A 27,711-nucleotide genomic window follows, 5' to 3' on the forward strand; every position below is an offset into this window, starting at 1 on the left:
TTATATTTACAATTTTAATGCAATAATTGTTATATAGAGACACTTGACCAACGATAGAGTTATTATGGATATAGTAGTGCATATTTGATATATATTGTACACATGTATAGGAATTATATGTAACCTCTTTAGGGACTTTATGTTTTTAATTATATTGACAGGAACCATTTTATGTTTTTTGCACCTTTTACATATATTTATTATATGAATATCCATGTGATTGTTGTATGAGAAACTTAGTGTAATTGACTAGTTCTATTTTTCTTTGCATAATTATTGTGTTATATTAAGTGTAGTGACCTGGTAGGTCGTTGTATAACATTTTATTTTTATATGTGTTAAAATAATATTAAATTAACAAAAGTTATATCTTATAAATGTAGATTAATCTTTGATTATTAGCTTTAAGATATTATGTGAATTATGTGCATAAAAAAACTTTAACATTGAATTTTTACTTTGTTAATGTTAAAAATGCTTCTTAATACTTACTAATAGTGTATTATTTTAATAATTATCAATCCACGTATCCATAATATAAAAAGTTAAACATGTATTTAAATTAAAGTTTGTTAAAAATAACCCTATAATTTAAAATTATTAAATATTATATTTTATCCTATTTTTTTACCTTAGTATTAGTTTAAAATATACTCTATTTGGATTTATATATAAGTAAAAATAAATAATTTAACATAGATTATGGAAGATAGTTTAATGTATTTAAATTTTATGATTTTATATAAAATATACACTATATTTATTAAAATATTTTTAATCATATTTATCATAGTGTTCTTATTTATTGTTTTAAGAGTATTTTTTCATAAAGAGCATTAAATAAAACTAACTTAATTGAAATTCTTATAATTAAGTCCAAAAATTTAAACATCTTTTTGCTTAATTATACTTCCTCTATTCTCTATTAGAAAAAAAAAACCATTTTTAGTTCTCACATATTTCAATTATTTTTGTCTCATTTAATAATATTTTTGTTAAAATTTTTCTCCTAATGTATGATCTTGAGTAGTACTATTTCTGTTAATATTTATAACAAGAATAATTTAGAAAAATATATTATAAAATTAGTAAAATTTAATATATATATATATATATATATATATATAAATTAATTTTTTTAGTATGAGTAAAATCATTTTTTTAGTATAATAGAGAACAGAATAAATATTAACTTAAAGAGAGAGAGACGCTCATGTCTCTTTATGTTTTTTTTTTTTAAATAAAAGAGGCAAAAAGAAGGAGAAAATTAAAGAACAATGAAAAAGTCAGTTGAGGAGTAAACCTTCAACCATGTTTGCCTTTATGATAATAAAGGGTGTGCAACACCTAACCCAATCCAGTGCCAAACTCATCTTAATAATCTAAAATATAATTAAATCCACCAAACAAACGCCCCTAAAATTAGTTTCTTTTAATTTTGATACACTTACATTTATATCGATTAAATATTTCACAATATAAATTATAGGTTTACCATCGATTCATAACTGATAATCTTAATTCTGAATCATGATAAAAGTCTAGTCAAAAATCAAATCAGGCTTAATCTCACCTCTCAAAAGTTGATTAACATATTCAGTGTTTTAAAATATAAGGAGAAAAAATATTGATCAGTTTATACACTGCAACATTCTCACCAAATGATGGACACTCATGTACTGTGTATTTATAAAGAGAAAAGAAATAGATGAAAGATATAGTGAAGAGAAATAAAAATAAATGAAAAATAGAGTAAAAATTTAATTGTTTGATTGAAGAGAAATAAATGAGAAATGGATATAAAATATATGAAACATAATATGTATATATATAAAAGAAATAAATAAATATAAATAAATTATAGGAGGATAGGTTCATCACCTTTTTAGTTTCTCACTTATTTATTTCTCATCAATCAAATAATTTTTCATATTTTCACTCTCTCCACTTGTAAATATAAATAAATAAAAAAATAAAGTCCACCTTCTTTTAATTTCTCATCAATCAAATAATCTTTCATATTTTCACTCTCTCCACCTTACTTTTTACCCATTTCCTGTTAACCATACAAAATAGGACAAAAAAGGAAAAATAATTAAATTAACACAGATAATATTATGGTGAAAAGAAAGATCTTTTAAAAAGTATTTTAAAAAAAAGAGATATAAATAATAAATAAATAATAGTATTAAGAATTTAAAAAAGAGTAATGATATAATAAAAAAAAGTATGTAAACTTTTAACAAATATTAATGGTAATGACAAAATGAACCTAACAAATTGTCAGATTTTATATTAGATGGTTCTAGTATATAATATAGATTTTAGTAACATACGCCCTTGAAGTTTGAACAGGAAAAATCAGTGGCTTTAAAGATGGGAAGAATAGGCGAATAGCAAAATGATTAATCCATCAACTTATAGATTGTTTGCATTAGTGTTAGAAACGTGATAAATCACGTTTGATAGAAAGCAATAAACAATAACTTCTCCGTAAAATTATGTTGGACGTGGAGAAAGAATGTATACAAACGTATTTCCAAACACACTATCAGTTTGTGCGTGATTGAAGTTGTTGATTTTAAGAAAAGAAAGAAAAATGGAAAGTAAATAAAGAATGCTTATGGCACTCCCATACCCAAAGAAAGAAGCATTGGGACTTCAATAACATTGGTTTGATGGAGATTAATAATAATAATGAAAGTGAGAAAGAAAAGAAAAAGGTGGGAAATTGCATGGAGTGAAAGAAAGGCGAAAACAGCTGTAAACACGTGGGAGGAAGGAAAGAGTGGGTTTTAGAAGAACAAGAAGGTGTAGTGGCAAAACATTGCCGGGTTGACCGGAGACAATAGGGTCACACGCACCTCTGCTCCTGCTCCTGCTCCTGCCCCTGTCCTCGACCGCATTTGTCTCTCCCCCACGCGTGCCTCCAAATCCTCCCCCACCTTCCTCTCATCCACTTTTATACATTATCAATCTCTCCTCTATCTTATTAAATACTCTCTAACTAACATCCATTCCTTCATAATTTTTCTCAATTAACAATTTTCTTACTCCTTCTATTCCAAATTAATAATTAATAATTATTTTTTATCAAGTTAATTTCAACAAACTAATTATCTCTTTCATTGATTTTTTTTCTTTTATAACTCATTTTTCTGACAAATCAATATCATCGTTTTATTTTTTTGCTAGTTATTTTTAGCAAATAGTATCACATTCTTTGTAACATTATAAGTCATGGAATATTATAATTATTTTAAGTTATTTTTGTATTGTTAAGCTGAGTTGTTGTTTAATGTTAAGAGACTCTATGGTCTGAAGATTCCTAATAAGTTTCAATAGTGTTGAGACTTCTCTGGGCAGAGAGTCATTTTGATCCCAAGAGGAAGAGTATATAAGGTTTTTATTTTGAATAGAACCCCATAAACTCAAATTCTCATAAGCTTAGAGAGAGGATTCTAGAGATGAATTTTGAATAGAACCCCATAGTTCATGAGCTTCTCTTTTCTCTAAATCTTTGCCTCTTCCTTCTCTGATTCTCATTGTGTTGTCCCGTTGATGAATTCAAGTACTTAGGGACTTGAATCCAGTAGCTCAGTTCATTTGGGGTGTGGTAGTGTGGAGTTTTAAGTTCTCTTCTTCTTTCTAAATTAGCTTTGGATATGAGATGAGGGAAGCTGGACTTTGTAACGACCCGCCACGGTCTTTATACTTAGTGGAATCGCACTACAACTAGTTAACTAAGAGAATATTAAACTGGATAACACATACATACATGAATAAATATAAAGATCAAAATAATTAAGTTTCTGTATATAAAATATAACACCATATATGTACAGTCATCCCAAAATATTTCTTAGTGCCGGTCAAGCACATACAAAAAAAAATGTTACCCAAAATGGTAACTCAAAACACGAGACTCAGATCCCTGTCTCACAACGATCACCTCTACTCCAAGTTATCCCTGACCTGCTCCCATACCAAGTATGATCATCGCAGTTCCACCACATGGAAACAACAAAAGGGTAAGCTAGAATTCAAAAATCAATAGTACAAGTACAGAATAAAATCTATATTACACATGCATCCCAAATCCTGTCCCTAAGGACCCTTTCATCTCAATCAATCATTCATTCATCAAACATGAAGTCAAACACCACACTTCATTATATTAATAATCATGCAATAAATGCATCTCATGACAGATATCAATGCATATCAATCATCTAATGCGTCGTCACGCATACACCTAGGAGATGTCCATAATAATAGAGCTGTATAAGTGACATTACATCCTACCGAAACCACCCAACCGTTTTCACGCCCAATGCGCCTGCTCGGTCACAGCTAAACAGGATATATAATCCTTACTTGGGTTTACTCAGATGATGTCACTTACACACTTGGAAGTCCAGATCCACCGTCAGGTATAGCACAGCTGGGTACGGGCTTACCACGACCTTGGCATGCATTAACCAAGTCAATTGTGGAGTTCGCCCACCGACTATCCGCAAGGATCCACGCACCTTCCCGAGTACTTGGTTAAGGGAATAACCCTCGACCTCGTACCCCGCTCCAACACTAGCTAAGGACTTAGAGGAGACTCACCCAACCCAGTGGCCTATCTGAGCACCACTCTCCCAAATCCAGTGGCCTCCCAAAGCACCACTCTCATATATCAGTGGCCTATCCAAGCACCACTCTCAAGAGACTCTATGTGAGCTCTTCCAGTTCGAAAATATTTTTCCTCTCCTCAAGTCCTAGGCTAGACTCATGCCATAGGCATCACATGCAATCATGCATCATACATCATAATGGTCTGCCCACCATCATGATCAACAATCATACACATGTCATAAGACATCACATGCAATAATGCATCATACATCATAAATCATTATGATCAATAAACATACTCATATCATATTCAACCATTCGTACGTATCATCACAAGCATACATATGAATCATACCTCACCATACATCATATATCATACATACATGATCTAAACTTCGACTTTAAACATGCATAAGCATCAATTTAAATTAATTATTTATAAATATAATCACGATCGGCGCAGTCAGCTCGCGCCTGACCTAACACCAACCCAAGAGCTCTAAGCTCTTCCACGCCTGGCGCGCTCAACCTGCGCCCGACCTAAACCTATTCAGAGAGTTCAAAACTCTCATCCAAACTAACAAATTCAACCACATGCAAACAATCTAGCTTCCCTTACCTGAAGATTGGCTCAGATAGCCAAAAACTGAACAAAAGTAGAATTTCCCTTTGAGGCTTAACTCGGAACTTCAATCCTCCCAAAACTAGCTTTCTAATTTGAATTTCAAGAAAAGACAGAAGGAGTTATTGATCTAGAGGAGAAAAGGAGTTAAACAGAGAAATTTGGGAGAGAAAGGAGCTCACTGACCCAGAGACCTTCTCTCTAAAACTTCTCTCTAAAACTTCTAATTCTCCTCACGACCCTCTCACCCCTATTTATAGGCAATCCGGAGTGGCCAGAACGGCCTCTACCGATACCGGAACGGCCCGTTCTGAACTCCCAGATCATGCACAAAATCCACGCCTAGAACGGCCCGTTCTGAAATCAGAACGGCCCTTTCTGGGACTCATCCGGAACGGCCCGTTCTCCCTCTGGAACGGCCCGTTCTCCTTCCCAGAACGGCCCGTTCTCAACTACAATATGTAGTTCAATTCAGTAGTTTGGAATGGCCCGTTCCAGTTTGGGAACGGCCCGTTCTGGGCTACTGAATCAACCTTTTTTTTTTTTTTAATGATTTTGGATGAGTAATTGTGTTGTGTAGTGATGCTTGAGTTGTACTTTGCTTGAATTCCCTTGAGATTCATGGTTGTGTTGATAAAATTGAAGTGGGTTGTGGTGAAATTTGAGGTTTTGGGTTCATGATGAAAAATGTGATGATTTGCAATGAATTGTGGTTGCATGTTGATTCTAAGTGGATATATATGTTGGTTTTGACGTGTATAATTGCAATTTGATGATACATGTGTTGGGTTATGCACATGTAGAATTTAGATATCACATCAGGCGCGCCTTCAAGGTGTTGGGTGTCGTTACAACTTGAGACTCTCTATCTTAATCACACTAGGTGTAGGATCGGTGGCACCGAACGTGAGGAGAAAAACTTGTCTCAATTTGGTACGGTGTCGGGCATGGTTCAAATAGCATTGGGCATGCGAGTATTAGGAGGTCTCTGACTTGGTGACGCTGAGTCCAAAGTTGATTGCTACCCAATGTGGCCTAGTCAAGACTTTTTGTCTAAATGAAGCTGGACACTAGTATGGTGACATTGAGTGTTAGTTAGGTAGAGACTCCCTACTTGAGATGAGGTCGGGCGTGGTACCTTGCCACGTGAGGCACGGAGTCCCAAGGACCTCTATCTTATCCACATTGGGCATAGGTTGAGTAGCGTCGAGCATGGGCTAGGAAGAGAGTTCCCTACTTGGATGGCGTTGGGCATTAGGTGCTAACTACTAAAGGAAAAACATGTTGATGTAATTCATGAATTGTTAAATATGAGATGAAAACATGTATATGTTGTATACTTTAAAGTTGCTAAGTTTTGTTTATTTTATATATGATGTTTTGAGATGAATGATGATTGAGAAGCTTAATGTGAATCGAGATGTGTCTTGTGAATTGTAGTGTTGTGTGTTGGTTGTGTAGTTGTGTTGAATATTCAAGAAGTCTGTTATGTTGTTTGAAATGATAAATGTTGAGAATGCTTTGGACATTTAGGCATGATGTTGTTCAGCTATAATGACCAACCTAGGACTAGAGGAGAGGTTTTAAAAAGTTGCATATTCTATTGTGTGGATATTGTGTTATGGTGCTCTAAGAGCCCAAATTTATTAAAAACATTTCTTGGAAGGTTGACCCTTGAAGTGGATAGTTGTTTTAAATCTCCTTCAGGACTTCGTTGGTACCGTGTGTGGGCAAGGTCGAGACACACATATATAAAGCGACCACAGTATAGGGGTCAAGTCAAACTATACTGATTATAAGTGACCAATTGAATAAAGCATGAAGTCAGAAACTTAGTTCTTAACTGAGTATCAAAAAGGCATAATATTTGGAGGATAGTTTATGAGCTAATCCCATAAGAGGCTTAGTTAAGCTAGTTAATGTTGTGGTAGACTTAAACCTAGTTATTCTACCCTGACAATGGTATTAGACTTCCTTATTTAACTGGCGACATTCGAGAAACCAAGTTGTTAAGTTGTGGATTTATATCTAACTTGTTGTTGATCTAACAAACCCAAAAAGATCACCATATGTTTTAGTTTGTTAGGATCAAACCACTTAAACTACTTATCCTGTGTTATAGGAGATTTTCTAATTGAAATATGTGATGACACATGTAATTGATGTGTTGTAAATGCTATGTTGTTGTGATGAACAATTTGAGTTATTAATATTATGATGTTTGGGTTGATACTGTGTTGTAGTAGATTGAGTTCTTTATATTGATATATGTTGGTTGTATTATGATGATGAACATTGATAGTATTGGAAATGATATGAAGATGTGATAATGTATTGTAGTTGTTGATGTTTTATGTTGTATGTTATATATATGTTGATGCTTTAAACTCTAGCTTATCCCTGCGCGTTTTCACATGGTTTGAACTACGATGATCATACATGGTATGAGAGTAGGATAAGGATAGGTATGAAGTTGTGTAGTGCAAGTCACTTAGTGGCGTTGGAGCTGGATGTTCCTTTTGATGATTGCCTTTGGGTGGTTCTTATATAGACAATAGCAGTTGTTTGATCAACAACTTAGATTGTATAGTTTACATTTATCATATTACTGTATTTATATTGCCTATGTTTGAACAATTGTGTAGCAACCTTGGTCGCGACGGGACGGCGAAAAATAAATTGAAAAAGAGGGAGTCGCCACCAATGTTATTTTTTTTACGGAAAAACATTGGAAAAACCATAAAATAGAAAATAGTCTACGAAAACCAAATTTTTGAGTTCGGGAGTCGATTACGTGTGAGGAAGGTATTAGCACCTCACAACGTTCGTCCTAAGACGATTACCTTTAATTAATTAAACTAATTATTTATAATTTATAAAATATTTATCTCACAAAAATTATCAAATATATTTTATTTAACTAATTTAAATTATGCATTGAAAAAAAGGTTAAAATTATTATTGTTATATAAAAAGGAGGATAATATATTTTTTATTTTTTGGCTCGACAAGATTTAGTTCTTGCTCCTACGTATCTTCATGTGTAATGAAGAATCAGAGTCACGTAGTTCTTTGTAAAAAATATTTGTGTGTTGATATTTTTTAATTAAATTTTATTTTTGTTAAATATAAGATTCTTGAACTGTCTCAGCTCATTCATCTTAAAAATATAAAACTAACTAAGGTGTACACCAAAGTCAATTCAATAAAATTTTAATTATAATTATTGCTAGCGATGTTATGATGTTAAAAATTCTTAGTCGGACATTTTTTTTTTTGGAGGAAAAATTTAAAGATAAGCTGTCACAACTTGTACTTTAAATTCAAAGGTTAAAAAGATGTCACATCTAATTAACCATTCCTCCAATAAAATTTTTAATACAATAATTTCATATATTTATATTAAATATTTTAAAACTATATTATGATATTTAATCAAATTTTGAATTTAAATAAGGACTAATAGCAGATATTACTAATATAAAAATAATAAAATAAAAAAAAGAAAAAGAAATGAGTTTAATATACTCACAATTCTCCGCTACAGAAGTGGGTCTCCTTCTCTGGGTTCCCTCTGGTCCAAGGTGGAGATGTGTGTGGGAAGGGTATCCTTTGGGAAGGCCAAGGGGAGAGAGATGTGTGTGTGGGAAGGGGAAGGGCGCTATTTATAGACTTTCTGGAGGGACCGGAACGGCCCGTTCTGAATCCAGAACGGCCCGTTCCGGGGGTGGCAATTTTACTCACAACGGCCATTTTCGGAACGGCCCGTTCCGGGCTAAAATTTTTAGGTATTTTGATAGTTCGGGAACGGCCGTTCTGGCCTAAAAATTATAGGTCTTTTTTAAAAATTGGAACGGCCCGTTCCAGTTTGGGAACGGCCGTTCCAGTTGTGGGAACGACCCGTTCTGGGCCAAAAATTAGAGGTATTTTGGAAGGTTGGAACGGCCCGTTCCAGTTTTGGAACGGCCCGTTCCGGGCTAGAAATTTAGCCTTTTTTGGAAGGTTGGAACGACCCGTTCTGAATCCAGAACGGCCCATTCCGGGCTTGAAATTTTGTCCTTTTTTATTCTTTTTTGCATATACCTATTTTTCTATTTTTTAAGAACAAAATTAATATTTTCCGGACGAAATTGGGTTACTACAAATTGTTTTCATCTCTATATTCATAATTTATAATACTTATTTTTGTATTTGTAAGTATACAATCCTAAGTTGATAGCTTTTTTGCTACTAGTTGTTCGTTGTTGAGTGTAGGGACCATAACAGATCCTTACATCCTTTATAGTCCATTTTTTTACAAGTTACTTTTCCTCCTCCTAAATCATTAAGTGACACATCAATGTTCATCAATTTAACCTAATAAATCACAACCACATGGATTTAATAAACTCATGCCACTCACTCATAAATGATGTTACATACAAAGTAATAATTGGAACTTAGATAGATTAAAAAAAGATAAGTATAGGAATTAAAAATGTCTATTTTAAACTCTAAGGATCAAAAGGTAAAATAAGTGAAGTTATAATAAATAAAAAAGGTATTTCAACCTTAACTTTATAATGTAGTGCTTCCTCTACAATTATGTATAAGCGAAAATCATTAAATTTTTTTGAATTGAAATATAAGAAAACTTCAATAAAGTCAATCTTATTCAATGTTTTTAATCCAAAAATATCTATATGGTAATAAATGAGAGCATTATCTATCATGAATGTGATTATAGATATTTTAAAAAATGTAGTGTATATTTTATGTGAAATTGTAAAAATTAAATAAATTTAATGAACTTTTTTAATCTATGTGAATACTTAGTTATTTTTACTTATATATAGATCTAGATGGAATATTTATCACCTTTTTTTTTCATTTCTAACCCTCATAATATTTTATAAAAAATGGCTATTGTGTTGCAACATTAATAGCAAAAAAAGATTAATGATAAGATTGCAATTGTAAAATCATTATTATCTTTTAACTTTTTATTAATTTTTTTATTTTATAGAAAATAACCTAAGATGACATTTATTATGAGAAGAGTATTATTTTTTGTTTGATTAGGCATATTAACACTAATAACACTAATGTAGCAAAATAAGAATTAAGGAACAATATTTGATTAATAATAAAGACTAAAAATATATAGCAATACTTTATTTGTCCAGGAGAATGATTTAAAGAAAAAATAGAGAAAATGTGAGAAATAATTTGGTAGAAAATAAAAAATGTACATGTTTGATAAGATAAAACTAGCTAAGGGAGAAAAAAAACCTTAAAACTCTAAACTATATTTTATATAGTTAAATATTTATGTAAAAATAAATTATTTAAAAATTACATTTTAAACATTTTTTTTTCTTTTGTCATATATATGTTGTGGGGGTTAAGTTACTCCAAGAGTTACTTTATATCATAATTTATATTTATGATATAAATTAGATTTTAATAATCTAATCTTCAAATTAAAAGTTCTCATTGTATTAATCAAGTTTTCTCAAAATTTGAAAATCGATTGATATTTCATTATATAAGTTCAAATTAACATATAAATTAAAATTTAATGTTTATTTTAAGTTATTGATTGAAATAACTTTATCAATAACTTACACTATACATTGAATTTTAGCTAATATATATATATATATATATATATATATATATATATATATATAATCATGAGAATGATAACTTTAATGCAGTCAAAATTTAAATTTTTTTTTTTTGATGAAATCAATAGATACTCTATTAATATCATGATAAAAAAAATAAAAAATAAAAACTTGTAACTTCTGTTAGCCATTAGCCTTGAGCATGCTTAATAATGTAAACATGTGTACTGTATAGAAAGTTCCCTTCATTATCCTTTGTTAATTTTAATGCAATCAAAGTTTCAAAAACTACTAATTTTTAATAAAGTCGATAAGTACTCCTTCAATATTAAACTTAAAAAATAATTCTTGTAACCTTTGTTAGCCATAAGCATGCTTAATGTAAACATGTGGAGTGTATTGAAAGTTCCTTTCATTATCCTAGTAGCAATGATCGTAAATTGTCGTTGTTGTTTAAAAATTTGTTTTTTTTGCTGTTAGGTAATAACCTACTGTGATTCATAATGTTTATGTGACATTTGATTTGAAGAGTAAGAAAAACATACTTCAAAGTCTAATAATTTGCTCATTGACAATTCATATCAACATTACTATTAGTATTTTGAATTAATATTGTGCAACCTTTTCTCTAATGAGTGAAAATTTGGATCAAAATAATAAGTTTAACCGATCGCAAAATTATGAACTAATTATAGTTTATTATTTTAATATTATTTAATACAAGAACAACTTAGTTATAACTTATAAATTTAAAAAATTAAAGCAATGTAATCATAATTTAAAAAACTTAAATGGCTAATATCTCATTCAATTTTCTTTTGACTGAAATCTCATTAAATTCTTAAAACATTGAACATTTTTCTTTGATTTGTTTGCTGATTGCATGTGTAACTTTTTCTTCATTATTAATTCGTTGAAATGTCCAAATACCATCATCATAAATTTCAATGAAAAAACAGTACCATGTAGACCAAATTGAATATTCAGAAAGAAAAGATAAGCAATAAACAGTAAATACTGTTTAAGATATGCTTAGTCGATAATATATAGACTTTAATGTTGGGGAACTTTAAAATATTAACAAAATAACATGAGTTGAAAAGTCACCAGCCCTGAAAAAAAGTATCCATCAAATCCTTAAAAGAAAAATAACAAATGTCTGACCCATAGATTATAATGATGATTGTGTTATTGAACTGTATTTTAATTTTTCTTTTAATTTAATTTTCATAAAATAATATATATATATATATATATATATTTTTTTTTTTTTGACGGATCCACGTAGAGTATAGTGGGGGCACTTGTCTCCCATATTATTTGATACATACATATTTTTTTTATTAAAAAATAATATATTTTAAAAAATAAAATTTATTTTAATAAAATAAATATATATTTAAATTATAATATAAATTTATAGGAAATATTTATTTATTTGATATTTGTTAAAAAAAATTAAAAAGTTTAATTATTATATATATATATATTAATTCTCACATATATAATATAATATATTAAAAAAATTAATTTTTGAAAAAATAAAATTTGTAGCATACATATTTATTTTTTGTGTTTTTTATTTATTGCATACATTGATTAAAAAATCAAAATAAAAAATATTGAAAGATTTATGTTCTATTTAGAATTTTTAATATAAAATATATTTTAAAATAAGTTATCATCTAAAAATTTATATTAGATATTAAAAATATGTTTATATCATAAATAAATTAAACTTGATTTTTATAAAGTTTAACATATTTATTTTTATGTTTTTCTTAATATTAAATTATTATAAAATAGGTCTTTGGGATTGTATTTCTAACCAAACATTTAAAAAATGTCTATGATAGATAAGAAAGTCATATTTAGGATAATAATTTTTAAAAAAAATTTAGGTTCAAACTTACTAAATTATAATATAATCTAGTTTGATCTAATTTATTTTCATATTTAATTATAATCATAGATATAAAAACTTGTAAAAATAATTATGATATATTTATATTTTTAAAAGTTATATGTAAAATTTTTAATATTATAAATACATAAATACATATTGCCCCACTATCTAAAGTTTCTGGATCTGTCACTGTATATATATACGTGTGTGCACATTATAAAAATAAAATAAAATAAAAGAATGAATATAAAAATGTATCATACTGTTAATTTATCCCTCAATTTTTTTCCTTGTATTCTCTTACTTATAAGATTATAAACTAATCTCATTTGTTGTATTAAGATAACTATTGTTATGAAAAATTTATATACATTATAAATATTGAATACGAGATTTTTTTATTAACTAAATTATTTTCATAATATATGCTTGTAGAGTACTTAATTATTTTGTCTTTTAAACATCCTAATTTCTAAAGTTTAATATTCTTTGTTTGTGTAATTAACTTTAATAATAAATTTTATTTTGAATTAATTACTGTATATATTTAATATAAAAAGTTTTATAATGTTAGTTAATAAAAAAAACATTGCTATAACTTTAAAATAATTATTACAAAAATAATAAATTTATTGTATTAGATAGTTTATAATTACATCACAATATATATACATTGACGGATTCACGTAGAGTATAGTGGGGGCACTTGCTCCCACTATCATTTGATACATACATATTTTTTTTTTATTAAAAAATAATATATTTTAAAAATAAAATTTATATTTTAATAAAATAAATAAATATTTAAATTATAATATAAATTTATAGGAAATATTTATTTATTTGATATTTTAAAAAAAAATTAAAAAGTTTAATTATAATATATATATATATATATATATTAATTCTCACATATATAATATAATATATTAAAAAGATTTAATTTTTGAAAAAATAAAATTTGTAGCATACATATTTATTTTTTGTGTTTTCTAATTATTGTATACGTTGATTAAAAAAATCAAAATTAAAAATAGTAAAAGATTTATGTTCTATTTAGAATTTTTAATATAAAATATATTTTAAAATAAGTTATCATCTAAAAATTTATATTAGATATTAAAAATATGTTTATATCATAAATAAATTAAACTTGATTTTTATAAAGTTTAACATATTTATTTTTATATTTTTATTAATATTAAATTATTATAAAATAGATCTTTGGAATTGTATTTCTAACCAAACATTTAAAAAATGTCTATGATAGATAAGAAAATCATATTTAGGATAATAACTTTTTAAAAAAATTTAGGTTCAAACCTACTAAATTATAATATAATCTAGTTTGATCTAATTTATTTTCATATTTAATTATAATCGTAGATATAAAAGCTTGTAAAAATAATTATAATATATTTATATTTTTAAAAGTTATATGTAAAATTTTTAATATTATAAGTACATAAATACATATTGCTCCCACTATCTAAAGTTTCTGGATCCGTATATATACTATTCATACTATCAATACATGCATATGCTATTTACTTTTTTATTTTTATAAACTTCATTTCTTGTTGACTTTAATCAAGATCTTGTCCAAAGTGAAATTAAATTGTTGTTCACAAATTTATCACTATTTCTTCCTCTTTTTATTTTTATTTTCAATTTTCGGCTTGTTAAACTATAGTTAATTTTATATTACTAGTGGAAAAAGTTGTCTAAACAAAATACAATTTTAAAAAAAATTATTTCTTACTGTACTTTTAATTTATAAATAAAAAATATCATCATGCCTTTTCAGACAATAAAAATTTGAAATGAACCAAAACATAACATTTATAATTATTTAAAAAAACACAGTCATTAGATTTAATTTCTTGATCTTGTAGTTAATTATGCCATTTTCTATTATTAATCAAGTAGTCAACGTCATTAATTTAACAATCTAGTATATTAAAAAAAAACTTTATGTTTTGAAAATTTGAATTAATTATGTATGTTTGAGTTGAGTGTAAATTTTGGTCTAAATAGGAAGGGATTTGTGATGCGGGTGTCAGTTATCGAAGCACGTACACTTAGGAGGGGACCACTGGTTAAGGATGAGAAGCACACGTTATTGTTATCCACACAAAAAGTTGTTTTAGCCACAATAAAGAGATTCATTGACAACCTGGACCCCTCACTTTCCTTCCTAATCTCTTCATCTTTGACCTTTGACTACCCACTATTACCAATCGCTTCAAACCTAATCATATTCTCTAACTTGTTTTGCATTTTCCCCCTTTCATTATTACCTTATTATCCAAATTCTCCCTTATACTTTCTTTAATTTCCTTTCATTCAACCACATAAACTACCAAGATAACCCACCAAATTTAATAATATACTTTTTTTTATGGTACTCTATGAAGACAGCTTTTTTTTTTTTTTTTTTTTTTTTTTTTTTTTTTTTAATGTTTCTTTGCCTAAATTGCACTATTTGTTTTGAAAAATCTTAATTAATGTATTTACTCCATCCACCTCCTTTAAGCAATCGTATTTGGAATTCAAATCCATCCCTTAGATATTCGTTTTATTGTTGTTTGACTTTCATCATTCAGACTTAGTAGTTGAATTTTATTATAATAAACTGATCGATCGATGCTAAAAAGTTTAAATTTTATATGGGATATTTCAAAATTAATTAAACACATAGTGACTTCATAAAAAGTGAAAGAACAAACATTTAATTCAAGAAAAAAAAATTGATCATATTATTAACAGAAAAACACATACACAGTCAAAGTCCACTTAATTTAGTTTATACCTGTACTCCTATATTTTAACCATTTATTTTCCCAATTTCCATTTTTTTTGGGTGATCATTTATGACATCAACGATTCTATTGCTTTATTTTAAGTAATTGTATAAACTAAGTCTTCATGCTAAAAGAATCTAACTATTATTATGTTGTGGTTTCTTTGACTGGATTTTTTATTTATTTATACATATTTAGGGGTTCATATACCCTACTTAGCTGCTTACCAAAAAGAGTATTGGTAGCTGCTTACCAAAAAGAGTATTGGTTGTTTACGCTTCTTGATTTCATAATCTTAATCAATTAAACATTTTAAACTTAAAATTGTTGAAGTTAAGTTTGAATTGTAAAAACTAAAAAGTATTCATTATTTCATTTCATCAGTTTTTTGTATTGGTGAAATATACTTATTCATGAAATATAGTACGAGTTAGCACTTTATTTATTTTAATGAAAAACCTTAATCTAAATGGGTGTGATGGAGTGACACATGGTATGCACTTGAGGTAAGAAGTATTAGCAATAATAATATTATTTTAGAAAAGGGTGGCAGCATAGGTTTGATGAGAAGAAGTTAGAATAGAAGAGGGGGCGATGGGGTAATAAATGAAGGGGAAGACGGAAGTAGTTGATGTTGAGAGGAGTAAGATTTTAGGCAGCAATAGGAAATGTGGGACCCATGAGTGGCATATTTGGTTTGACCAATCCCTTGCCATTCCCCAACCAGGGTTAGATTCCGAGTTAGATGCCACCACACGTGTGGGGGAGTCAGATAAGGGGCAGGGGGTGGCAGAGCCAGTCCCTCTCTGTGCCTGTTGGGTATGTTCCTCTGTTTCATCTCATATAAGAGAAAGCAAAGCGTGACATACCTAAAGAGAATTTGCAGACCCTTCAGATTTAGTTTAAGTTTACGTTTACCACAATTATTTTCCTTTCCACAATATTAATATTAATATTTATTTATTTATTTATTTATCATTACTCATTTCTCGTACCGCAGAGACACACTCTTTCCCTTTCTCTCTTATCTCATAAGTCATAACAATTACAATGCCCGGGAGTTTAGAACCCTTGGATTTGGGGGTTCACATACCCTACCACTTCAGGTGCCCAATCTCGCTCGAACTCATGCGAGACCCCGTCACGGTCTGCACCGGTCAAACCTATGACCGAGCCAGCATCGAGTCATGGGTTAGCACCGGGAACACAACGTGCCCGGTCACACGAGCCACTCTCACCGACTTCACCCTAATCCCTAACCACACCCTACGCCGTCTTATCCAAGAGTGGTGCGTCGATAACCGCGCTTTTGGCGTCGAGCGAATCCCCACTCCCAAACAGCCCGCAGACCCAGCCTTGGTTCGTTCCCTTCTCAACCAAACATCCTCCGTTTCCGCTCCCGCAAACCTTCGCCTCAACTCGCTCCGTCGACTCAGACAACTCGCTCGCGACTCCGACAAGAACCGCTCCCTCATTGCCTCGGCCTCGCACAACGTCCGCCAGATCCTACTCTCCATCGTTTTCGACGCCGCCGCCGACGACTTGCGCCACGAGTCGCTCGCGCTACTCGTCATGTTTCCACTCGCCGAGTCCGAATGCGCCGCGCTCGCCTCCGACTCGGAGAAGATTAACTACCTCTCGCGGCTGCTGTCTCACAACTCGTTCGACGTCCGAGTCAACTCGGCCGCGCTGATCGAGATCGTCGTCGCCGGGACGCACTCGCCGGAGCTCCGCGCGCAGGTCAGCAATGTCGACGAAATCTACGACGGAGTCGTGGATTTGCTCCGGAATCCGATCTCGCACCCGCGCGCGCTCAAGATCGGGATCAAGGCCTTGTTCGCGCTGTGTCTTGTGAAGCAGACGCGCCACAAGGCGGTGGCCGCCGCCGCGCCGGCGGTGCTGGTCGACCGCCTCGCGGACTTTGAAAAATGCGACGCGGAGAGGGCGCTGGCGACGGTGGAGCTCCTCTGCCGGATTCCGGAGGGATGCGCGGCGTTCGCCGGCCACGCGCTGACGGTGCCGATGCTGGTGAAGATTATTCTGAAGATATCGGACCGCGCGACGGAGTACGCCGCCGGAGCGCTGTTGTCGCTGTGCTCCGAATCGGAGCGGTGCCAGCGGGAGGCGGTGGCGGCGGGGGTGCTGACTCAGCTTCTGCTTCTGGTGCAGAGCGATTGCACGGAGAGAGCGAAGAGGAAGGCGCAGATGTTGCTGAAGCTTCTTCGGGATTCGTGGCCGCAAGATTCCATCGGAATTTCTGACGATTTTGGATGCAGCCAGGTCGTTGTGGTTCCTTTTTGACCATTTTGTTGTAATAATCTCCATAATTTTAGTGAAAAACAAAATTGTTTAGATTTGAAGAAAGGAAAAAAAAAATGGACAAAGATTGTGAAGTTGAAGCTTAATTAGAGTCTTTTTTTCCTCTTTTTTTGTTTAGATTGGTAAATAAATAGAACTGCAATTCTGTATTTAATTATTTTTCTTATCTTTGTTTTGTATGTAACGATTATTGTGAAGAACGAAAGCAAAGTGTTACATCAGAGGTTGTAATTTTTGTAAGATGGAAAATAGAGCTAACTTTTTTCCTTTTTTCTCTCCCCCATTATGATTGTATTGGTTGGTGGTTTGGTTAGTATTCGTGAATCTGCTTGCATGTGGGAACCTTGTGGTTTATTGGGTGGAAAGAAAACATTCACTGCCATTCGGTGAAGTACACGTTTCTGTTAGCTCCATAGACGGAAGTGTTTTTGACTTCCGAGGAACATCATTTTGAATAATCATTATGTTGGTGACTTCTATCCATGGTGGCTGCTACTGCTCACAAAAGAAGAAAGATGTACCCCCCTTTTCATCCTTTTTTTGGTACATCAGATTTCGAACGTTGTTCTGGACCATACCGTGACCCCAAGATTTTTTTATTTTCTTGTTTTATTGGTGAAAAATGATACGTGGGTGTGGGTGGAATTGGAATCTCCGAAAGTTAAGCTCAAACTTACGTGATAGTATTTTATAATTGACATAGCAAGTGTACCAAAAAGGAATTGACAGTACACGATAAAAGTATATGAAACAATAGTTACTGGAAGGCTATTGTATTGGTATGGGCCATTGCTGTGAGCTTGTAGTAGAATAGCGTACTAGTCTATGACTATGAAGTTTGAGGAAGAACAAAAGAGTGAGAACAGGGGGCTTGCACGGGTTTGAAACGTCTTTGAATAAAAGGGAAAGGGGGCACATGTGAGGGAACATGGTGGGTCCTAATACAAGGACTGGGAAAAATGGTTTATGTGGCTTACAAATAGAGGGGATAATGGTCACATGTTGGTGAGAATCAAACCATGGTATGGTATCACATGGGTACATAGGTGCTTGCTTATTTGTTATTCTCTTCACCCCTTTTTCAATTTTTGTGATGGCTACTACTACCACTACTGGTGCTCACACATCACATGCCCACCCTAACTTTGTTTCTGATCCACGGTCGCTTTATTTTGTCTTCCAACCTCAGGATATGTGGCACTCGGGACCCATCCTCTACTGTCACCCTTTTTAGCTTTTTCCAATTATCTTTTATTCCCCCTTTTGGGACACCAACCACTCAATTCATCTCAACATGGCCAAACACGTCACCTATGGAAAGAGTTGATGGGGAACCTTTCCAGCAAAGTATTCTTCAAGTCAGAGATTGTATACTGTATGCAGAGATACGCAGGGTGGGATTTCATTAATCATTCATATTCATCTGATCTGTGCTTTGCTGCTTTTGGGTGTCTCCAAGAAAAACAAGTCAAATTGATTTTTTACTTTGTTTCACCTCTTAATTGGAGGATGATATCATTCATGCTTGACAATGAGGCTGTTCTGTTCATTCGCGTGCTTGATGAGTTGTTTTCAGCAGTCCCACAGCACAATTGGATGCTTTCTGCAGACAACAATTCAAACACTAGCACAAGGGTCTTCGTCTTATAGTGAGCAATGACGACTACTACTACTACTACCTATGTGCATGCCATGCATATGGGGTTCTTTTGCATTCAACTATCACATTCACACACTATTGAAATTAATAAAGTGAGTAGCCACACGTGCAGTAGTGCTCTTCTTCACTGCTTTGGTTCTCAAGTTCCATTGCCTAAAGGTCGGTGATTCCAGAATAGTGCAATTCCTGTTTAAGGGTTCAGAGACCACGAGTGGAACTGTTGTTGTCAAGGACTAAGAGGGGTTTGTGAAGGCCCCATTGTCCATGATGGTGACTACTATTGTTCTGGATCATACACTTGCGAATTCTCATCTGAAGTACACACTGTCTGATATATATTTGGTTTCACTATTAGTTTTTGACGCTGAGGCCAGTTTGCATCTTGTATGCATACATTTATTTATAAAATGAATTGTTCACATATAAGAATGTGTTTAAATACAAATTTAGAAGTAAATTTTGAGAATCTCTTTACAAAAAACTACTTTTTTATTTATTTTCAGTAGAGAAATGTTCAAAAACATTTCTAATCTATATCTAAATAGACTCTAAGACATAAAAACAAATATTAATTTATGGTGATTAACTAAATTATTTATAAAGTAAAGAAATTGTTCCACTGCCAGGCTTAAAATTTTTGCATCAACATGATTAGATGTAACTAAATAAGGCAAGAGGCAGGCTACGTTGATTATTTGTGATCTTGACCACTTAAATTCTTAATTGGGCCAAATTATTTGATCATCTACAAAGTTTTGGTAGGAAACCATTGACCCAAAAATAACCATAGGAAACCCAAATTAAAGTATTTATTTACTTTTTTTAACAGTTAAATCATTAAATCATAAATAAGGTATAGCTCATAACTCTATAGGCCCACTTAAATTTTCACTTGGGCCAAATTATTTGACCGTCTACAACGTTTGGTGGTAAGAAGAACAAAGAGAAGAATATGCATAATTAACTCAAATTAGTATGTCTGACAAAGAGTAGATTTTAAAAACAAAAGTAAATTTATGGAAGTGGATGATACAGGAAAGAAAATTCGAATATAATTACAGTTAAATTTTGAGAAGAAAAAAGAATATAAAATAAAATTTTAAAACAAATTAAAAAAATATTTTTAGTAACTATGTTATTAATGTGAAATATTTACATTGTTTTTTCAATAAATAATCTCAATTAGAGATATTGAGACCTTTCATAAGAGATCCAAACCTAATTTCACTTGTACCTATGGCATATTGGTGCACAGTTAATTTGTTTATTTTTAAAAATAAAGTGAGTTTGTTTTAATGAGACAGAAAAAAATTATTTATTTTAAAATCTTATATGTTTAGATCATAATGCACTTTAAATTCTATCAAAGATAGATATATTTTAAGAAGGGCTCACTTTGCCCATGCCTGCATATGAAAGCATTTATATATTTATTTGCCTTCAGAACCATCCAAGTTTAGGCATAAAAACTTTCTAGCATGATGATAATGTAAGTTTTTTATCATCCAAAATTTTAAGCGATCCATGGCATAATCTCTTCAGCCACTTGCTTGTAAGTTTCCTCCACTGAATTTGCACCCGAAGCTTGTTTTCCCTGTAAGATCAACAATTCAGTTTAGTTAAACTAATTCAATAATCTTCTCCATGATACTTTGGAGGATTTTTTTTTCGTAAGTTAAAAAAATATAGTATATTTTAAAAAAGTTAAAATCGAAGAGCTTACATATATTAGATTATGTACTCCTACAAATTAATATTAGTTTTTAGAGATTTTTATTTCTTAAAAATATTTTTGAAAAAATTTATCGAAACAAACTCTAAATTATATTCATATTACTTGTATAAGTATTTTTTTTTGTTGGATTATCACTGTCTCCTAAATGTACTACTAAATATAATATTTTATTTTACAATTTTTTTTTATTGACATATTTTGATATCAAGTTATTATTACTACTCTCTCTAAACTTATATATAAGAGAAAAAAAAAGGACTAATTTTAGACAGATTAAAAAAGTTAATTAAATATATTTAATTTTCATGATTTCAAATAAAATATATACTACATTACTAAAATATTTTTAACTACACCTATAGTAGATAGTATTTTCATTTATTATCTTAATGATATTTTTGACTTAAGAACATTAAATAATGTTGATTTAATTAAAATTTGTTTATATTTTAGTTCAAAAAATTTAAATATTTTTACCTTATATATAAGTATAGAGGAATTACACAATTAACATTTATTGCGAGGATTGATAGCCTCTTAAATCAGCAAAATATTTTTTTAATAGTAATGAACATTTAATTTTCCTTTCCTAATTAGAATTGGTAATAATGTTTCATATTTGTTCGACTTTGACTTTGACTCGATCTCACCCGTTATTTTGAAAAATTATTTAAGTTGCTGAACAAGCTATAAATTAAAAACATTAACTTTTGAATCCATATCACATTATACCTTTTCATTTTGACTTTGAAATTCTACCTAAATTTAATAATACCTGTTAGATGTAAGAGAAACTTATTACCTATATTCCATTAGGAAACCAAATCATATAAACGGGATTGAAAGCAAGTAATGCAGAGAGCTTGCTAAGTTAATGTATGGGAAATTAATTAATCAGAAGTATAGTAACTTTGAAAATGAATTTGAAACTTACATGAACTTGGATCATGGATGTTTTTCCATTACCATTGGCAGAGATAGTAGCAGATATGACATCAATGTTGTGATTCTCCAGCACAGAAGCGATGTGGGTCATGAGGCCAGGCTTATGGGCCGTGCAGATGGAGATTTGGGCCTCATCTCCAGAAATGTTCATGACCATATTCGAAGCGGCCCATGTTCTATCGAAAGCTACTTGCTGCTTCTCAGGGACAGGAAGCGCGTTTGAACTAGAAGTTGCCATAATTTGTTTGAGAGCAGACGCAGATTGTGACTTTTCTTGTTTCTGTTTCTCAAGCTTTTCGCGGGTTTGCTCTAAATCTTTTATGTAGTTCACTGCTTCATCCACAATGGTTGATTTATCCGCCTATGAAATTTTCAAATGTCATAACATCATAGCCAAACAATTTTTTCTGTCACATAAGCCTCACTTTTGATTTAGTACAGTTAAAAAATGATTCATAAAGAAGGTGTACAGGTAAGAGCACTCGGCCACCGGATAGCCGACACCCGATCGGTTATCGAATAGCCGAACCTAGTAGTCGACACCCAATCGACTACCGAGTAGCCGAAGTCCCAAGTGCAGTACACCATGGACTCAGGAATTACCCCTAATCAAGAATTAAGGGTTAATTACACTGATAAACCCATTAGGGACGTATTATCTAATACGGTAATCCTGTTGCAGGGCCCAGGGAAATCAGGGTCCATTAATGTCGGTATAAATAGCTCATGTCACGAGATAACGTCACTGTTCATTAATTACTATTGATATTTGTGTTTGTCCTGACTTGAGCGTCGGAGTGCCTTTTGCAGGTACCCTCCCTCTCACCGAAATATTCGTTTGGAACTCTCGTTCGACCCTCAGAGTACGAGAAGATTACTAGTGTACCCTTCAGACAGGTACAGAAGTTGTTTGATAGAAACTAATATTTTTTATTATTGAAAAATTAAAATTTATTTTGTATGGCAAACGCCTCTAAAAATAAAATTATAATATTTGATCTACATCCAACGATTTAAATTGAGTCATGTCTAAAAAGTAATTAAGAACCATATTATTTGTAAATTAGACATCTCAACAATTGAATAGAGATGAAATGACATTGGTTCATCTAAATACACCATTTCTAACCACATTGAATTCAAATTTGCAATCAAATATATAATAATTGCATAAATCATATATTATTAATGAGTGAGATGTTAAACAAATATTATATTACCAAATCATTACAATAAAAAAATTTTGACTCATTTTTTGTATAAGAGATTTCATGTAACCTTTGTTCAACGGTTTTAATTTGTTGTGAGTGAGATGTGCATAAATAGTTAAAGGAATTGAGCAAGTATACAAAGATTTCTATTTTAAGATGTTCGGTCAAGTTATTTGCTGCGGTCAACTTTTCTGAATTAGGAAAAAGTTTTATGTATATGAAAAGATTACGGTATCTTTTTTTAAAATAAAAAATATTTTTTTTATTTCTCTTTCTCAATATGTCTCTCTCACTTGCATTTCCTCTCTCATTCTCCTTCCCTTCTCACCTTGCCTCTCATATTTTTATTTTTCTCTCTTATATCTCATTATTTTTTTATCTTGTCAATTTTAATAATGTTATTAAAATTTATTTTATTTTTATATTTTAATGATATTTATTACACTTTTTTTATTTGAATAAAATAAAATAATATATTTTTATTCTTCTTAATTATAATGTAGCATTTATTTATTTATTTTTGTTGAATTTTGCATTTAAATAATTTTAATAAGTTTTTAACTTTTTAAAATATTTTAATATCATATTTGTAATAAGATTTAAGTAAATAGATATATATGATGAGTTTATTTTAATAAAGAATATTTTTGTAAAAAATATTTATAAATCCATGAATGTACTATTATAACCAAACATGAAAATGTTTAATTCGTGATAATCATGTATAAATATTTCTAAGATCTTTTATGAGTAACTAAACATATTTTAATTATTTTTGAACATCATAACTCCCAAAAAATTATAATTCTCATAAATCATGATTCATGATTCATGAGTATGAAAAAACTTCACCACTACCAAACATCATCTAATAGTATTTACAAGTCAATTTGATTCGACTTTAGGAAAATAAAACTAATGTAATTAACTATATTTTGTTCAAACCAAACATTTTTTATTAGATCGGATTTGCCTATTATTTTTTTACAACATGAATCGAATTAATCCGATTAATAAGTTGGTTCAATTCGGATTAGTTGGATTTTCTACTATAAAAAATTAAATTTTAATTTTTTTTGAAAATTAAAAAATACATGATTTCATTCCAAAATTCAAACATAAGTATGTCGATAAAGAGGAGGGATCCATTTACTCTAAGAGTAAGTCTACATAAACTTATTCCGTTCAATAACTCATGTTATACATCAAATTTCAACAATCAAACCGTTGAAATTAAAGTTCTTAATGAATAGATCAAATCTGTAAATTTTTAAAAAATTTAAAAACTATTTGATACTTTGTTTCATTTATTCAAATCAATATATATAATATTTTTTTGATTATCTGTCAATTTGAATTAATGAAACGAAGTATCAAATAATTTTCAATTTTTTTAAAAATTTACAGATTTGATCTATGCATAAAGAATTTTAATTTCAATGGTTAGATCGTTAAAATTTAATGTAGAACATGAATTATTGAACAGAATAATTTTAGGTAAATTTATTCTTGAAATAAACGGATCTCTCCTCGTCGATAAAAGGATACAAATAACATATTCAAACGAAATTGCTTTATACCAATAAAAAATAACATTAAATACAATAAAAAGAATATTTATGCCATAAAACTTCATCTATAATAATTAAAAGAAAGGTTGTAAGAGTGGCTGATTTGAGTCTTAGATCATTGGGTTTACAATGTATAATCCCGATATCTAAGCCAATAAAAGTTTAATTTCATCGGTTTGGTTAGGGTCGGAATCTAACTTTAAAAAAATTTGAAATAATGTAATTAATTTGAATTAAACTGTGGAATTCGTTACATTGATGTGAACTAATGAACACCCAGAATTGTGCTTAGAAATTTGGTGGTCTATGAAAATTTTAAAAATATACTAAATATAATAAATACAAATTATAATATATTTAGTTTTATATTAAAAAAATTGTTCAAATAAAGTCTTAACGATATAAATTTACTTTATACTATGTATAAAAAATGTTATCTTTATTCTATACACAAGACCGTAGTTAAATTAACTAGTTTTAATAATAATGTCATAATTTAAAATTTTATTTCAAAAATATTCATATAATTAAATGGTGTTAGTGTTAGTTATATTTAATGACAATGCTCATAAATTAAGAAATATCTTTTTAGGACCTATTAACATGACTTATAGTGTTAGTAATTAAATAAATGATCCATTTTCATTGAAGATGTAATTGAATGACTAATTAATAGACTCATAATTAATTAAGAGGATAAGAGGATAGATCAATTAATACATTTGAAAGTAAACTTATATTTCTTATAATTAAGATAAAAATAATACTCTCATTTATTTCTTCTACATAAGAACGAAAGTAGTATTAAATATGATAATTGTTTTGATACAATAAATTGGAATTAAAATATTACAATTAACACGTGTATTTTAATTCGTCATACACATACCTTTCAATTAAAATATTAATTATTATTTATCTCACCGGTTAGATTTTATAAAATTAAATTACAACAAAAATTATATATTACTATTCGTTTGAGTCCAAAATTAAGTGTTTATATCGCCTTGTTGTTTACATGATCTTATGAACACTCCTAATTTATTTAAATGATTGAGATGCGGATAGAACAAATCTAAAAGTTGAATATTTTCCTTTGTAACTTTAAGAGCATAGATATAAAATATTAAAGACGTGAAAGAGAAAAATACATATCGATTTTATAGGTAATTTCTAAAAAAATAAATTTTTATATAATGACTTTTAAATACATGGAATGACAGAAAAGATTGTGTCAATTTTAAATTCTTAATAGTCCATGTTAGAAAAGGATGAAAAAACTTTGAAACTTGATATGTGTCAGATCAATTTGACGGAAGATAAAAAGACATCATTTTTGAAGAAAAAAAATTAAGTCAAATGAAAGAGAAATAGAAACATGTGATTCAATAATTAATATAAGGAAAATATTTGTAAACAATAAAATTATTGAAATTAATGATTACCCTTAAACAACTTTGAACTTGAAGAATGAAAATGAACTAAATTGAACACATACCTTAGAAGGACGTGGTGGAAGCAAAGCTTGAAGACTAGAATACATGTCATTCATTTTCTTCCTCCTTTCTCTCTCAATTGATAGATGCATTTCATGGTCAGAATCTAGATACTTTCCATTTGTTCCTTCACCACTAGTAATACTCTTCTTCTCATTTTCATCAATGATTTCTCGATTTCGCTTCTTATTCAAAAGGAGTTCACCTTCTTCCTTTGTTTGGTTTGGTGAGTTCATGTTCTCTTTGCTTTCACTTGAGTTATTACAATTAGAGGGACTCGATGAATTATCTCCCAATAAGAAGTCCATATCATGTGAACCTTGATCCTTTTCCATCAAGGACACAACAAAGAGAATAAGAAAGGGAGAGTGAAAGAAACTAAGAGAGTTGGGAAAGAAGATTAGAGAATGATACATTTATATAAAAGGTGACAATTTTTAATAAAAAAAAGAAGAGAAAATGTAAATGTCAAAGATAGTTAAGAATGCTTCTGAAATACAATCATAACAAAAATTACGTTACTTTTCATTCAAAATAAACACATTAGACATATAGTCTATTATTGTGTACAAAGATTATTTCATATCATCGACTTATCACGATTTCATCACATGAAGAACCCACTTTTCTTAAGTAGAGATTGATTTAATTTTTTCATTTTTAGAAAATGTATAACTAAATTTTCAAATAAAAGTTAATTATTTTTTCTTAATATATAAACTACAATTTTAATAAATTCTATGCCATCTTTTATCATTGCGAGAATTAAAATGATTTTTTATAACACTTACAATGAAATAACTTTTTCTCTAAAGAGTAAGAAAGTTATAATTATCAAATTTAATTTTTGTTTTATTTTTATCTATATCCTGCCCAAATCATTAATATGTGATAATTTTGAAAAGATTGACATTTATGTTATTAAAGATTATTTTACAAAAAGCTTCGATTAGAGTAAGGCACTTTCAAATATAATTTTTTTTTTACTAAAAGTACATTGAAAATTTTATAAAAAATAAAAATTAATTATTAAAAATTATTATAATTATATGAGTAATTTACACTCTACTTTTCTCTTATGTTGAAATGCACAATTTAGAATTTATTTTGATAAATATTTTCAAAAACATTTATAAGATATCAAATTAAAAATGAAAAATATGTATAACATGTTTATTTATTAGCTAAAATTTGTTAAGACATAAGTTAA

The 27,711-nt window shown here is 29.9% G+C and overlaps 2 protein-coding genes across 2 annotated transcripts; one reads left to right on the forward strand and one right to left on the reverse strand.

Annotated features, from left to right (window-relative positions):
• The first annotated feature begins 16,324 nt into the window (after positions 1–16,324).
• On the forward strand, positions 16,325–19,943 carry LOC109816137 (U-box domain-containing protein 26). Its single transcript, XM_020381018.3, has 2 exons — positions 16,325–17,836; positions 18,198–19,943. Exons 1-2 carry the CDS (start codon positions 16,615–16,617, stop codon positions 18,335–18,337), a joined length of 1,362 nt encoding a protein of 453 aa, XP_020236607.1. The 5' UTR covers positions 16,325–16,614; the 3' UTR covers positions 18,338–19,943.
• Positions 19,944–20,499: 556 nt separating this feature from the next.
• Positions 20,500–27,322, reverse strand: LOC109816148 (transcription factor bHLH95). Its single transcript, XM_083071109.1, has 2 exons — positions 26,504–27,322; positions 20,500–22,584 (listed from the first exon to the last, which is right to left on the reverse strand). The coding sequence occupies exons 1-2, from the start codon at positions 26,915–26,917 to the stop codon at positions 22,165–22,167; spliced, it is 834 nt and encodes a 277-aa protein (XP_082927235.1). The 5' UTR covers positions 26,918–27,322; the 3' UTR covers positions 20,500–22,164.
• Positions 27,323–27,711: the final 389 nt, after the last annotated feature.

The sequence above is a fragment of the Cajanus cajan genome, chromosome 3 (assembly GCF_000230855.2).
Source record: "Cajanus cajan strain Asha chromosome 3, NIPB_CcT2T_4, whole genome shotgun sequence".
Taxonomy (NCBI): Eukaryota; Viridiplantae; Streptophyta; class Magnoliopsida; order Fabales; family Fabaceae; genus Cajanus; species Cajanus cajan.